This window comes from Panicum hallii, chromosome 3 (genome assembly GCF_002211085.1).
Source record: "Panicum hallii strain FIL2 chromosome 3, PHallii_v3.1, whole genome shotgun sequence".
Lineage (NCBI taxonomy): Eukaryota > Viridiplantae > Streptophyta > Magnoliopsida > Poales > Poaceae > Panicum > Panicum hallii.
In genome coordinates, this window is record NC_038044.1 from 5617120 (window position 1) to 5631056 (window position 13937).

General features: G+C 46.8%; 2 protein-coding genes across 3 annotated transcripts; both read right to left on the minus strand.

The window, feature by feature from the left end:
- Positions 1–28: 28 nt before the first annotated feature.
- LOC112885050 lies at positions 29–7733 on the minus strand. 2 transcript variants are annotated; one of them, XM_025950723.1, is made up of 16 exons: positions 7230–7733; positions 6937–7132; positions 5835–6136; positions 5274–5450; positions 4409–5158; positions 4231–4325; positions 4089–4151; positions 3913–4001; positions 3724–3822; positions 2954–3616; positions 2666–2740; positions 1788–1858; positions 1647–1704; positions 1112–1316; positions 912–962; positions 29–817 (listed from the first exon to the last, which is right to left on the minus strand). In XM_025950723.1, exons 1-16 carry the CDS (start codon positions 7469–7471, stop codon positions 321–323), a joined length of 3633 nt encoding a protein of 1210 aa, XP_025806508.1. In that variant the 5' UTR covers positions 7472–7733; the 3' UTR covers positions 29–320. The 2 variants fall into 2 exon arrangements, with proteins under 2 accessions (XP_025806508.1, XP_025806509.1); XM_025950724.1 differs by having other exon boundaries at positions 29–814; positions 7230–7727.
- A 2310-nt stretch (positions 7734–10043) lies between these two features.
- LOC112887116 lies at positions 10044–11429 on the minus strand. The gene is made up of 2 exons (XM_025953211.1): positions 11105–11429; positions 10044–11000 (listed from the first exon to the last, which is right to left on the minus strand). Exons 1-2 carry the CDS (start codon positions 11358–11360, stop codon positions 10240–10242), a joined length of 1017 nt encoding a protein of 338 aa, XP_025808996.1. The 5' UTR covers positions 11361–11429; the 3' UTR covers positions 10044–10239.
- Positions 11430–13937: the final 2508 nt, after the last annotated feature.

Below are 13937 nucleotides of genomic sequence, written 5' to 3' on the forward strand. Positions count from 1 at the left end.
AGTTGTGACAGGATGAAGAGGAAACACGAGGACAAGCTACCAAGATAGTACCATTAGCACTTTCACCATGTTCTTTGCTGCTACAAGAATCGAGTGCCTCATCTGCAATAGTTCAACTTCATGCCGGCAGATTCAGGACATGGACACGAATCCGCCAGCCTAATTACAAATTACAACCTCTGCCCCACCAGGTTGTGGCAGGGGGGACTAATCGATTAGCTCTACCATACATCAGGTAAGGAAGGGGGAAAAACATGACATCAACACTACTCCCAACATATGCACAGGATAAACAACAATCGCTTCGATCCGTCTCCATCTTATATAAATCCCAGCTGGGTGAGGTCATCATCTGGGATCTCCAGGGCGCCTGAAAGATCAATATCTTGCAACGAGTCATCAAGCCCATCGGTAAACCATGAGCTGATATCGTTGCCCTGCCCATCAAGCCCTCCTGGAACATCCAATATGTCATCTAATCCAGGCAAGACTGGCAGGGCAGCATCAGTGGTAGGCCGCTGGGCAGTGTTGCTGGAAGTATTCCTTGTTGGATGCTGGGTCTTTCTCTCACTTGGAGGCTCGGGTGGGGGCTCTTGCACTGCTGGTGATGACAATGGCTCCACCACTCTACCCAGCACGTTTCCAGAAGTTGATAACTGCGCCAGCTTTTGCTTTGGCTTTGTCTTATTTTTGCGCTCCCCACTCCTTCCGCTGCCGCCTGATGAGTGGCGCCCTGATTTCAAACCGGAGCCCTTTGCAGATGCATCCCTGCTGTGATCCCTTTCCCTGTCACTCTTTTTCCATTTTGTGCCACCTGCTAATTTATCAGCAACAAGCAGATATACTTGGTCAAACACTGAGTGGCCTTCTAACATCACCCAGTACAATGATCATCAGGATAGCAAATTTACCTTGATCAAATGGAGTTCTGTCGAGCTTTTGATGCTTCAGCCTCTCTACACCTGAAGCCAAAAGAAAAGCAGGCAGGACGTTATTAATTGGCAAAATGATTGATTTGACAGGGAAAATGGGCGTGTTACAGTACTCTCTCAAGTACGCAAACAGAAAATGGAAATTTCACTCTTAGCAGCAACAGATGCACAGAAAATACCTTCTGTGGATTTTGCATCACTGCTGGGCAAGGGCGCAGATAGCACACTCCAAAGAGATGGCTCACCGAAGCAGCTCTTCCCTGTTTCATCAAATTTCTGGCACCGAGCAAGAGTACGCTTGGCAAAAGCCAATGCGAGCTGTTTTGCAGCCTTATTGGCAGACTTACTGACACCAGCCTTGTGACTAGAGCCAACTCGCCCACCCTACATGCCATAAAGAGATACAATCAGTATCGAGGATCAAGGTTATTCACAACTAACACTCATTACCTCCCTTTTACCAGACAACAAAATATTAGCTTAAAGGGGCAAGCACCATCCAACATGCAGAGACCTACTGCCCCCACAGTAATTTCATTAACCAACCTTTTTATAAAAAAAGAAAAAAGAAAGAAAACAATGCTTTGTTGAAGTAATGAAGGGTGAATATCTCTACAATGCACAACTACAATAGCAGAGCATGGCATTCATAATCTCATGAAGTGCCAACAGTGATTTAAGAGAACCAATCATGTAAAGAGAAATCTCAACTACCTTGAGTTTTCTGTATGCTCTTTCAACCAGTTTGTTCATGGCATGTCGCTCCAAGCTCCTGTCAGGTAATCTTAAAGTTAGCCATCAAAGTAATTTCATGTACTAATCAAGATATAATCCATAAATGTAATTCACTGGTACCTCTCTTCAAGATCCTTTGTATCTTGAATTGATTTATCTAGCTTATGTAATCTGCATTTCTTTTGATTAACCTGCAAAACAAGTATAGTACCATTTTAATATGCATTAGTGCAAGCCCAGTGAGAAGAAAACCAATGCTATCTTTCACAATATATGTATGTAAAGTTATAGCAAGCATCGGATGAAAGTATCAAATGATAAATAGTCTCAAGATAGTACATTAAGAATTACTTGTCTTTTCTTTATGGCAAGAATTACTTGTCTTGGTCATTACGTTGAATGCAGATGGCTCAGATAAACCACTTAAGCAAAGAAAATTTTCGAAGGACCCATAATTGGACCACCTCGCATTGGTACCAATGTACCATTCCCCCTAGTGATACAAGCAACCCATTCTAATCCATAACATTCAAATTTGATCTAGATGCTTTTATACTAGATACAGATCCTAGCATAAAAATAGAATAAATATCAAATTTTGATGATTTCAGAGTTATATGCAAATCATCATGAAGAGGGGTACAAAATGGTGGTGTTTTCCCCAAAGAAACTATATTGGTCCTCTATTAGTCCTTATTTGCCAGCATGCCACTTACGTAGCTCCGATGAACCCTACAGTTTAAGCACATAGTGATGCCAGATGGGCAAGCCCAACTTCATATATGCTTGCATTATAATGTTTCAAAAAATCATAATATTTCGGAAAAAGGAAATCCTTGCACAACCCAAGTTTCAAAACAAGATAAAGGTTATGAAAATTTACATGGATCTGGTGAAATCACATTAACACATTGAAAATAGTATGTTGAGTAATAGGGTGTCCATTTAAATTTAATCAAAACTGAAGACATGTTATTAGGGGTGGTTGTTCATGTAACCTGATCATGAAGCCTTTTTCTCAACTCTGAAATCATTTTATTAATGTCCTCGTCTTCTCCATCCTCCAGCTTTGGCTGAAAAGGGTAGTGTTGTAAAGATAAGGCAAGAATCACAACTAGATTGTCAGATGGGGGAATACATAATTTCTGGTTACTACATAATCTTGACTTTCTGGTTGTTGCAACAGACAAAATAACATAAATACCAGAATTCAGAAATAATAAGGCATAAAAACAAACTGCATAAACAATGTGAAGTTAACAAATGCAGGGTTTAAGGTATCATACCACTGTCTCTGGACAAATGCCAATACTTTGCAGCTCAATCAAAATCTTATCTTCCACCGACATCTGCCCATATTGATACTCATATGGAGAAAAAGGGAAATCTTTGGCTGAATTTTGACATTGCCGTGAAATCGGTGGTATCAAGTCATGCAAAGGGCCACTCTCTGGGTATACAGTGAAATTGATTCCATCTGATAAATTCTCACTATGAACTGAATTTTCACTATTTGAATTGATGAAGTTGCTTGAAGCTGTAAAACCATTGCACATGCTCTGATGTACCACAGAAGTACTGTTTGAGTGCGTGAAATCCACGCTCAATCCGAAATTAGATGTTATGGCACTAGCTTGAAGTTCATTTTCTAAGTATCTGTTAACAGTGTAAGGATTGCGGCTATTTGGAAATTCAACAAGTATATCTCTTTGCACACCATTGGAATCAGGTAAGTCATCTTCTATGATTAAAGCTGAAAGGAGTCTGTGTGCCATTGGAGCCATTTCATTAAACCATTTGTCAGCTTCCAGCTTCTGTGGCACTGTGTGGTTTTCGTCGCCAGGAGAAAAATAGCTGACAGATCCTTTCGCTCCAACTCCATTGGTTTTGCTTTGCTGGGATGAGGGAGAAAAGTTGGATGGAGCCAGCACCTGAGATGAATGCTCCTCCTGCAGATTTTTCAGACATATGAAGCAAGGATACATATATGGACAACGAGTTTGCATGAAACAAGATTTTTTTTTGTTGGCGCTATTTACAGCATAAATTCATGTACCATCTTTTGCATTCTTCGGTAATCACTTGATGCTATTATATCATGTTCACCATCAGACATGCATGACATGCTCGTCTCAAGCTCTTCGACGAGGTTGATCTGAACACCAACTCCGACAAATCAAAATCCATCCCAGCCCACAATGAAAGCACATTCAGTCATGACATCTAAAGCAAAAATGACACCAACCTGGTTTTTCAAGAAAGATAAATTTTCAGAGCTTATGAAAGTTAGCATGGGTTCCATTCTCTTCCAGAAAGGGCCAGAATATGCACCAACTGCAGAAAAAGAAAGGAAGTTATAAACATCAATCCAAAGGGATGCCTGACAGTCACCAGGCAAAAATAATAAGACAGTATACACACCAATAGCGCTCCGAGCAGCGTTAACAGCAGCTAAAAGTTCCTCTTGGTCATCTTCTGGTTCACCTACAATGCACAATTAGTTGCTAAGAGAAAGGATAATACAAGAGACATGAGTATAAAGGTGAAGTATGTTTCAGAAAACCTGTTATATCAGTTGGTTCACAATTTAGAGCCTGTGAATTCCAAGATGAAGCTTTGCGCTCAGAGCCCTTTTTCATTGGGGGCCGTCCCAACTTACTGCACAGATGATTGAAAGATCAAATCAAGATTCATTAACAAACTAAGATCCACAACGCCACAAAAGGTTAACGATTAAGTACCTCTCGTTCTTTTCAGATCCAGGTCTTCCACCTTTTATTGGTTTTCTAGTTTCTGCAGTGTCCAATTTTTCTTTTGGTATGGAAGAACACCCCTTAACATGCATAGTACCTCTTCCACTCCTCCCTTGACGACGAACACCACCATCTTCAAGCTCTTCTTTCAAAGGAATCCTATTTTTATTTGATGAAAATATCAATCCCATTGCGTTATGGGCTGCATTTGCACCTTCGTTCCCCACTTCACCACTATGCATAGCTTTCTCCTTGGACTTGCTCTCGGTTGCAGCTGATCCCTCGCTTTCTGACAGCCCAGCAGGAGATGAGATGTTATCCATTTTGGTTGTTGGTGTGTTTTTTGTCAGCAAGACACTGCCAGACTCTATAGGTGTTGACCTAGTGGCAGTATCAAGTGGTGATCCTTCAGATAACACTTCATCAAAATTTGATACTGGAGAAACAACATTTGCTCTTCTTGTCCGCGACATTTTCTGTGAACGTTGCCCAACCCAAGCAATAGGAGGTGAGGAAGCATTTGAATGTGTGGAACGTTTGCGATTTGTCATGCCTCCCAAAGGTGATGCTTTATTTGTGTAAGGGGGTAATTCTTCCCATTCATCACTTCCTCCAGTTGAACGCTGGAAATTAGAAGATGAATTCATAACAAGCGAACTGGTTCTTGGAGCCCTGCATGCTTTAGCCTTGGGCAAGGGGCTTAAGCTTCCATTCTGCATATCCTCAGAAGTATTTGCCCTAGTTAACAATAAGCATATCATCAAAGGGATGGCAATGTTGCACTAATCATTCACATATATGTAGCAAAGACAAAATGCAAATTAATCAGGGGCACATAAGTATCTTAGCTTACTTGTTTCCTTTTACCATAGTCCTTTCTTTATCGACCCCAGCATGGCGCTCTCTTCTTTCATTTGACTGAGTGGCATAATCCACATCTGTCTTGGATTGAATACGGGATACAATATTGTTCTGCTGAGAAGTGCCGTCCAACTTGCTACCTGTTAATGCTCCAGTGGAAGCTCCATGCCTGTAAATGCAAGAATTAAGAAGGGTAAGCTCTAACATGGAAACGAAGAGGATATAGGTGGAACTGTCGATAGCAAGGTTGATTGCAGAAGGTAAAAAATTGTATTGATCAAAGAAATAAAATGCGGTTTAGCCCAAGCAATAGCTAGAAAACAAACCATCAAACACCAACCTTCTGATGATGTGCATATACAGTAATATCGTTCTACTCTCTTGTGATGTTGGACTTAATAAAAGACAGTTTATGTCAACTCTTACATCTCTATTTCAAGGCTTCAGTTCAGCAAGATGCTCAATCAGACACAATCATTTCAGGGAGTGATCAACCAGAGACAAACTGAATTCTAACTTTAAGGCACAAAATAATTGTAAGCCCATGGTTTACCTGTATGCAAGGCCATCGCTGGATCGTGGGCGTACTTCATTGGCTGGTCTATGTTGACCCACAGACTTGACATCTCGATCAGCATCACTGCCTCTACCAAGCATCGTTCCAACAGAGCGCTTGCGTTTCATCTTTTTTTCCCACCCATCACCACCAGTAGATAAACCTCGCAATTTGTCTTCAGAAAGCCCTGAGACTGCAGCAGACATTCTTGTACAGTTCTTTTCCTTCTCCACAGGTGAACTTTTCTCATTACTAACCAAAGGACCCTGCCTTGTAGGAACACTTGCGCGTCCTTCCACCTGAAATATTTAGAAACAATGGAACAAGTTTTTAAAGTGAAAAGTGGTAAAATAGGAAAATTATAAGGAATTAGAAAAAGTTATCATAGTAAACTTAGTGATAGAAGTTTAGAAGATCACAGCATACATCACATATCTTAAAATGACAAATTTTCAAGGTCTAGAACCGGCCAACCAGAGTTTTTAGTTTCCAAATCCAAGAAAACAGGTTGCTAGCCAGTTAGCAGGTGGAACTAGGAAGTTGAGTTATGAAAGATAAAACTGGGTACAGAGTATGAGTGGTCTGAACGTGAAAAGAAAAGGTTATACCGGTGTGGAATTCAAACCGAGACGATTCAACTTACAAAAGTTTAACAAGTTCTCTGGTATTCTACTGGTTTTCCAACCACAAGTAACCAACAATAATAGGAGTAGGGAAACTTGCTTGAGTTATAACTAGTTGTAAGGATTGAGAAGCCACAATTTTTTCTTGAACTGTTGTGCTCCAGAATCTGAGTGACTATTACGAAATCAGGAATGCTGTTTTGACCATAGCAAACTAAGAAAATTAAGAAATGCAAATGCTACACTCTTACATGTTAATTATGATGAAATAATCGGATCAGTTCATTAGCTACAACTAATTATACAGAAGAGACATGAGACAGTAAAGATTGGAACTTTTGTAGATTTGCGAGCTGGACACCAAAGTCTTGGTGTGTTCAGGATTGTGTAAGCGGCAGTGTAAACTGAAGCAAGCATAGCACAGCATAGGATTGTGCTGAAACAGAGAGTGAGCCAGAAAGGGATGAATGACGAACCCGGGCATCCGCGAGGGAGGAGCGCACGCGCTTGCTCATGACGGCAGAGCTATTCTGCGCCCCTATCCTGAGCGCACCCGATGAGGAGGCGAGCTTGTCAGTGCCCGAGTCGGCGGACCTCTGGCGCTTGCGGGTGACAATGTTCTTGTACTTGTCGAGCTTCTGGATGGCGTCGTGCAGCGACCTGACCTTCTCCCTATGGGAGAGGGGGGAGGTGCAGCAGAGTTAGCAATGCGGCGGCACCGGGAGGGGATAACAGACAAGAGAGGGGGGGAGCTGGGAAGGGAGCGTACTTGGCCTTGCCCGTGGAGTCCTGGACGCTGGCTCGGATCCGCCTGAGCTCGTCGGCCTGGTCGTCGGCGGCGAGCGCCCGCCTGAGCTCGGGGTGGCGCCAGTGCTGCTGCTGCTGCTTGGGGTCGGGCCCCCAGGCGGGGGAGTCGAGGGAGAGGTACTGCGAGAGCGGCGGGGTGGGCGTGGGCGGCGGCGCGTTGGAGGCGTCCCCCGGCCCCGCGCCCTCGCGGAAGCTCCCAGCCATGGGAGGAGGGGGGGGATTAGGGCTAGCTGGAGTCCCCCTCGTCGCCTAATTGAGCGCGGCGCGGCGCATCGAATGCCGCGGCGCGGGCGATTGGGGGCGCGATTGGGGCGGAATGGCTCGGCCGCGAGGGGCGGCGGCGCGAGGAGGAGGGGGAGGCGGAGGAGGTAGTCGGCGGGGCTGCTGACGTCGGCGCAGGCTTGGTCCGATCGAGGAGGGGTGAGGAGGAGGAAGGGGATGCGGGCAGGGCGGCCTCACAAGAGGGGAGAAAGGGGAGCAGGAGGGGAATTTGGAGTCAACTTTTTGCCGCCACATTGGTCAACGGAGCCTGTGATTGGCCCAATCCGGTAAGGAAATGTCTCTTCCTCCGGTGGCCACACTGGCGAACTGCTACTACTCTTGTGAGGAAGATTGAACTAGTTTACCAGACAAACATGATCCACAGGGATTTGGTAGAGTTCATGCCAATTTATACACTAAGCAATACTCCAGATATTTTCAGAACTTGTATTAGTTCTCTTAAGAGGCCAATAAACTTTTCCAAGACGTGTGATAATTAAGATACCGCTCGCATGCCCTAGGGAGCAGAATTGTAGAGTACGTGGATAAAGCATCCTAATTCCCAAGTGCATACCTTGATAAGGCAAAAAAAAACACATTTTAAGGAAAATTGTACCAAAAGAGAATATACACCATCTGGCTATCACGCCTCCAGAGATTAGGCGAGCATATTTAAAGTGCGAGACTCGACGTGGAGGGTAAATATAGCTATTTGATATCTTCTTTGGACTTATTTGCCACGTGTAACGCTCTTTTCTTGGTTTCATCCCATCATTATTGTTGACAAAGCTCGACTGGAAGTGGTATTTATTGCGAGAATAGTATCGAATCTAGTGTTAATGCTAAATGAAAGGCTCTCACCATCGTCGGTGATTCCGCCGTGCATGTAAATTACGGGGAGGTGCAGACTAACATGGTGAATGCTGCTATAGGTGTGATTTTGGCGAGCCTATTCCTTTTTTTAAGGCCGTTTTAGTTCGTTCATCAAGCTTGAGACATGCATATGGTGTGGGTGTGGATATCATCTAGTATCAATATTTTTGTAGCTGGCACACCGCGAATTGGCAGTGAATGGACGCTTCTGCTCTTGGTGCACGTATAGATATTGAAACAAGTTAAACTAGGATGAGCTACGCGCTTTGCCGCGCCCGTGAAGACGTGAAGCATGTATCAAGTACAATCAGATTTAACCTGCGGTGATAAATGAAATAAGACCGGCCTAACCTGAGGTGTGTGTGGGATCATAGCCCAAAGTATACACATAAATTCAGCTAAAACTATAGAGTATACACGTAATTTATTTTAGATAAAAAATAACTTATACTGTTTTTCTATGTCCGAAGATCCATTTATTGGGTACTTGGACCTTGGTTAGTATCATATAATGCTTCTTAGCAGGAAAATAAAAGGTTAAAATAAATAAAAGGCTCCCTATTTGTGGTTACATACACAATTGGAGTTAATGAATTATATTTTAAAGTCAATCTTTACACTGTTCAACTCAAAAAATGGTGCAAACACAATAGTAGGAATGATTGGTCCCCCCACTTGAAAGGATGACCTCCGGGGTGTGAAATAATAGCAAGGCATCATAGCTCATGGGGACAATAAACAAACTGGTTATTATATGATGTTTAGATTAGTCTTAGTGGAAATTTTACAAGGAGCTCCATAGGTATTAAACTTCATACCATATCTGCTGACATGACACGATCATTACGAAGAGAGAGAGAGGAGAGTTTCATAAGATGAGAGAGAAGTTTCATCCCCATAATACTCATCCGGCTCGGTACCAAATTCTTAATCTTGGTAGCTGTACAGTAAGACTGTACATTGAGATGGTGTTAGAGACAAATTAATACTACGATAGCGGTGTAGAAGATCTTCTACCATTCTGTCAGGCTCTCTTGCTTACCGCAAGCCTTGTGCTACACAAGCGAACACCAGCAGTACAAAAATGGTGAGGAGACACTGACGTCGCACATGATGGCGTATTGGGCTTAGTTCAATCGCCGGAAGGTCCAACACTAAAGCAGCCTGCAAAACGGTCCATAACAGCGGTAAAACGTGAACAGGCACTCAGCGGCAGAGGGTGGTAAAAAAAAGCCTTGCGACACATGGCAGCAGCTAATATGTTGAAATGGCAGGATGACTGCCGTGCCTTCTTTTTCTTCCAGGATAAGAAGGTACTTATGTACACCTCCCGTTTAAGAATCAAAATTCGCAGAGAATTTCAAGATAATGTAACCGTGCAGATTACATGTTTTCTTATTTTGATTTTCGATATTGACCAGAATGCAAGTTGATGTGTGATAATTACCCCAATCCCAGTTTCGTTTGTTATTAGGTTAAAAAAATCCACTTATGCTTAACCATGCAAAAGACAAAATTCTTGCTAATACATCCATATAGTATGCATGTAACGGAAAATTTTCCATATGGTCAGAAAGAGACGATCACACGGGATGCGGGCAAGCCCTCGGGCATACTCCATATTCTTCCTTAGATGCATGCATGCTCCTGAATTATTTCTCTTTTTTATATATAGAAAAGTTGATTTGAATACTAATTAACCAATACACCAACACTTGATTAGATTAGGTCGGGACACATACATATATCCTTATACGGATCGGAGATTAAATAAAATAAACGTTCGTCTCATCAGATGTATGCAAGTAGCTGCTTGCTGGATAGGTCGATTGGTCGATCTACAGGTACTTGGAGTCGGTGACCATGGCGATGCCGGTAGTGCCGGCGCCGGCGGCCGCGGAAGCGGTGGCCCCGGCGCGTCCGAACCTTGCGACCGCGCAGTCGGTCTCGAAGAGGCCCGAGGAGAGGAAGGTGTCGGCGCCCCCCATGACGGGCATCTTGGCGGTGACGTTGAGCCTGTTGACGTAGTCGGTGCGGTAGGTCTGTCCGAGCACACCGTGGACGTCGTCGGTGAGGTCGTAGAACTTGAACCCGAGGTCGAGGTGCGCGAGGCTGTCGTCGTCGGTGACGCCGTAGCCATGGACCCGCGAGTCCTCGGCGGTGATGGGCACGACGTTGGCCATGATGCGGAAGACGCCCCTGAGCTCGACGACGACGGTGTTGGCGTGCGCGGTCCTGGTGACGGAGAGCGCGGGCGCGGTGGGCGGGGACCAGCGGGTGCCGGCGGCGGCCGGGAGGGCGACGTCCTCGTCGTCGAAGGCGAGGGCGAGGTGGTCGGCGGCGGCGTCCCAGCGGGCGGTCCTGGCGGCGCCGACGTAGAGGTGGTGGTGCGCGAAGCGGACGCCGAGCGCCTGGATCCAGGTGAAGTCGCGGCTCATGGTCGGGTTGCGCTTGCCGATGAAGTGGGCGTTGATGTGGAGGCCGGCGTCGGAGAGGATGCAGAAGTCCCGGTCCTTCTTGCCGTGGAAGTAGAAGTTGTTGCCGTCGGCGCCGGTGAAGCGCGGGTCGCCGCACGACACGCCGGGGTAGAAATCGCACACTGAATTGAATTGCATAATAAGAGGTGTGCATGCCACATTGCCATGCCATGAGATCGAATCGAAGATAGTATATTTATATATATAGCATAGCACTAGTACTCACGGCAGAAGGTCTTGCAGGTTGGGCAGAGGACGAGGCACTTCTTGGGGCATCGGTTGGGGCAGGTGGCCGTGCATCCTGGGCGGTTGGAGTTCTTCCTGGCGTCGGCGCAGGTGAACTTGCTGTTGCGCTTGCCTTCCATGGTGATGACCTGCATGTTGCCCGGCTGCAGCGGCTGCGCGGACGCCGCCAGCGCCATCACGCACAGCAGCAGGCCCGCGCCCAGCACGGCGGCGGTCGACGCCGACCACCGCGCCATTATTACTACTATTGGTATCTCTTTGGTTGTTGCTGCCGCTGCTGCTGCTGGCTGTGCAGTTCGTGGGCTGCTGATGGATCGGATGGATGGAGGAGCGAGGAGGGCAATGAGGTTCTCTTATAGCGATTGGCAGCTAACCAAGCATTCTTTGCATGGCCGGCGTTGACCTCAGGCAGATCGATGCAGAGGCAGGCAGGGGGCTGCAATAGCTTGGGGAGGGAGGGAGGGTACGTGCCGGGTCAGCAACGCAATGGCTTTTCTTTTCCTTGGAGTTACCTCACCAGCAAAGCATACATACAAGCGTACTAGCCTAATTAGCTTGGAGCCTACAATGGCTGTCTTTTGTCTTTTCATGTGAAAACAATATCGTCAAAACACATACATGAATCAGTGGCCTGGGGTTGAGTGTGACCTAAGACTTAATATAGTTAGTCAAGTAGTAAGTTAGTAATAATCATGTGTGAACGTGCATGCGTATTAGCGTATACAGCTTGGAAAGGTGAAGAAAGATCATGGATCCATGTAGCCGCATGCATGTGCGCCGCTATGATGCATATGCATGTATGCGTTTCCGACTTCTCAGTGCTAAGCTACCTGCTGCAGGCCGGCCATCTCGATTCTACCTGAGATCGATGATGAATGAATTGAACGAGACCAGGCTAGGGTTCGTCGTCGATCTCTTCCTCTTGAAGCACGCAGATAGCTAGCGGGTCAACGCTCGTCGACCGCGACGTACGCCGCCGCGCAATGCAACGCACGATCGACGCTCTCTACCGAACGCTAGCTCTGGACGCGTCGCGCGCGGTAAGTTTGCTTGAGCCTGCAGCAGGATCGGAGCCAGCCGCGCGCGCTCTGGATCGGACGTAGTAGTCACGTATTACGTGACCGACCCGCCTCACGCCACGCGTATCTCACGCTACGTGCACCGAGCCAGCTACTCTACATAGATATACATACGTGGCCTCTCTTTCTCTCTTTTTATAATTCCTGGCCTGCTGGTGTTGCAGTGTTTATTTTCCAGGACGACGAGACGACCAAGCTAGCACAGAGACTCGACCGGCCCTGACGTGGCATGTTGTTTTGTCGATCGTGTACACATGTAGCGTGGCATTATATTACATAGTTGTTCTTCTCGCTAGTTCTTGGCCTGGTTGCCTTGCGAGTGGCAACCGCGAGCATGCAATTAAGGGACCGAGCTAGATAGGCGGTACGAAACGAGGGAACCACTATGTAACTCAACAAAGAAGATACATTTATAGAATACGCGGAATTAACCCGTGTCTCCTATAAAAGAAGACACAGGTTGACAAGCCGCATCTTCTATAGTTACGCTCCCAGTAGCAGAGGATAAGCTGTGTTTTCTATTTACCAACATAGAAGACACAGATATACAAGCCGCGTCTCCCGTAAGAGAGGAGACGCGGGTTAAAAAAATACGTCTCCTATGTATCTCATAAAAGTAGACGCGGTTTCAGGAACCGCGTCTTCTATTACAATTCGCATCTCCAATATCTCCTGTAATAGGAGACGCGGCTTAAAATCCACGTCTCCTGTATAAAGGCGACGCGGATTGTTAATCTCCGTCTCTCATATTTGCATGTCAGCAGACGTGGCTTGACAACACGCGTCTCCTATAGCCTCTCCTACAGAAGACACTGCTCTGGTTGACACTGTTCCGGTTGACGCTGTTCCGGCTGGACGCCACGGGCGAGCGCTCCCGCCCGCGCCTTGCTCCTCGCCGTCGGTTGCGCGTGCGTGCTGCAGCCGGCCGGCAGCACACCTCCTCCTCCCCTCGCTCCTCGTCGGCATGGTCGCGAGCGCTCTTGCCCGCATGCCTCTCTCCCTCGCTGTGGTCGTCTTCGCGTGCGTAATGTGGCCCGGGCCAGCGGCACGTACCTCCGATCTGCCCCTCCCCTCGCTCAGCTCCTCGTCAGCGTGGTGAGGCTCCGCTCCCTGCTCGCGCCTCGCTCCCTCGCAGTCGTCTGCGCTTGCGTGCTACGGCCGGCCAGCGGCACATACCTCCGGCCCTAGCTCATCGCCGGCGTGGTGAGGCTCCACTCCTGCCTGCGCCTCGCTCCTCGCCATCCACGCTCAGCGAGAGCTAGGTCTGCTGCTGCTCGCTCAAGGCCGTCGACGTTCTATCTCATCCGGAGCTGCTGCAGGCATCCCGGCCTCCTCCTAAGCTACCGCCGATATCCCGGGTTTCTCCTCCACCGTCGTTGGGTCTTGCAGGGTTGCCAAGAAGGTGAGACTCTAGCTACAGCCAGCTCGGTCATGCTTGAAATTTGTTATGTGTGTGTTTAATTCAATTCCATTATGCGTGTGCAGAATTGATGAACATGTTGAGTTGTGTTGAAGCCCGCCGGCCAGCCACCATGCTCGAGCTGATCGCCATCCTGCTGGACTTGGATGCCATGGCTCCGCCACTACTCTCTGAAGCTTAAGTGGTTGACTTGTCTGCACGTTGTGCTCCCTTCATGGCAGGTGCCCTGGAAGCTAAGAAGATGAGGCTTTTCTTTTCATAATCGAGCTCCAAATGCAATCTTAGGCCCATGTTCTAGTGTTTTAGGCCGATTT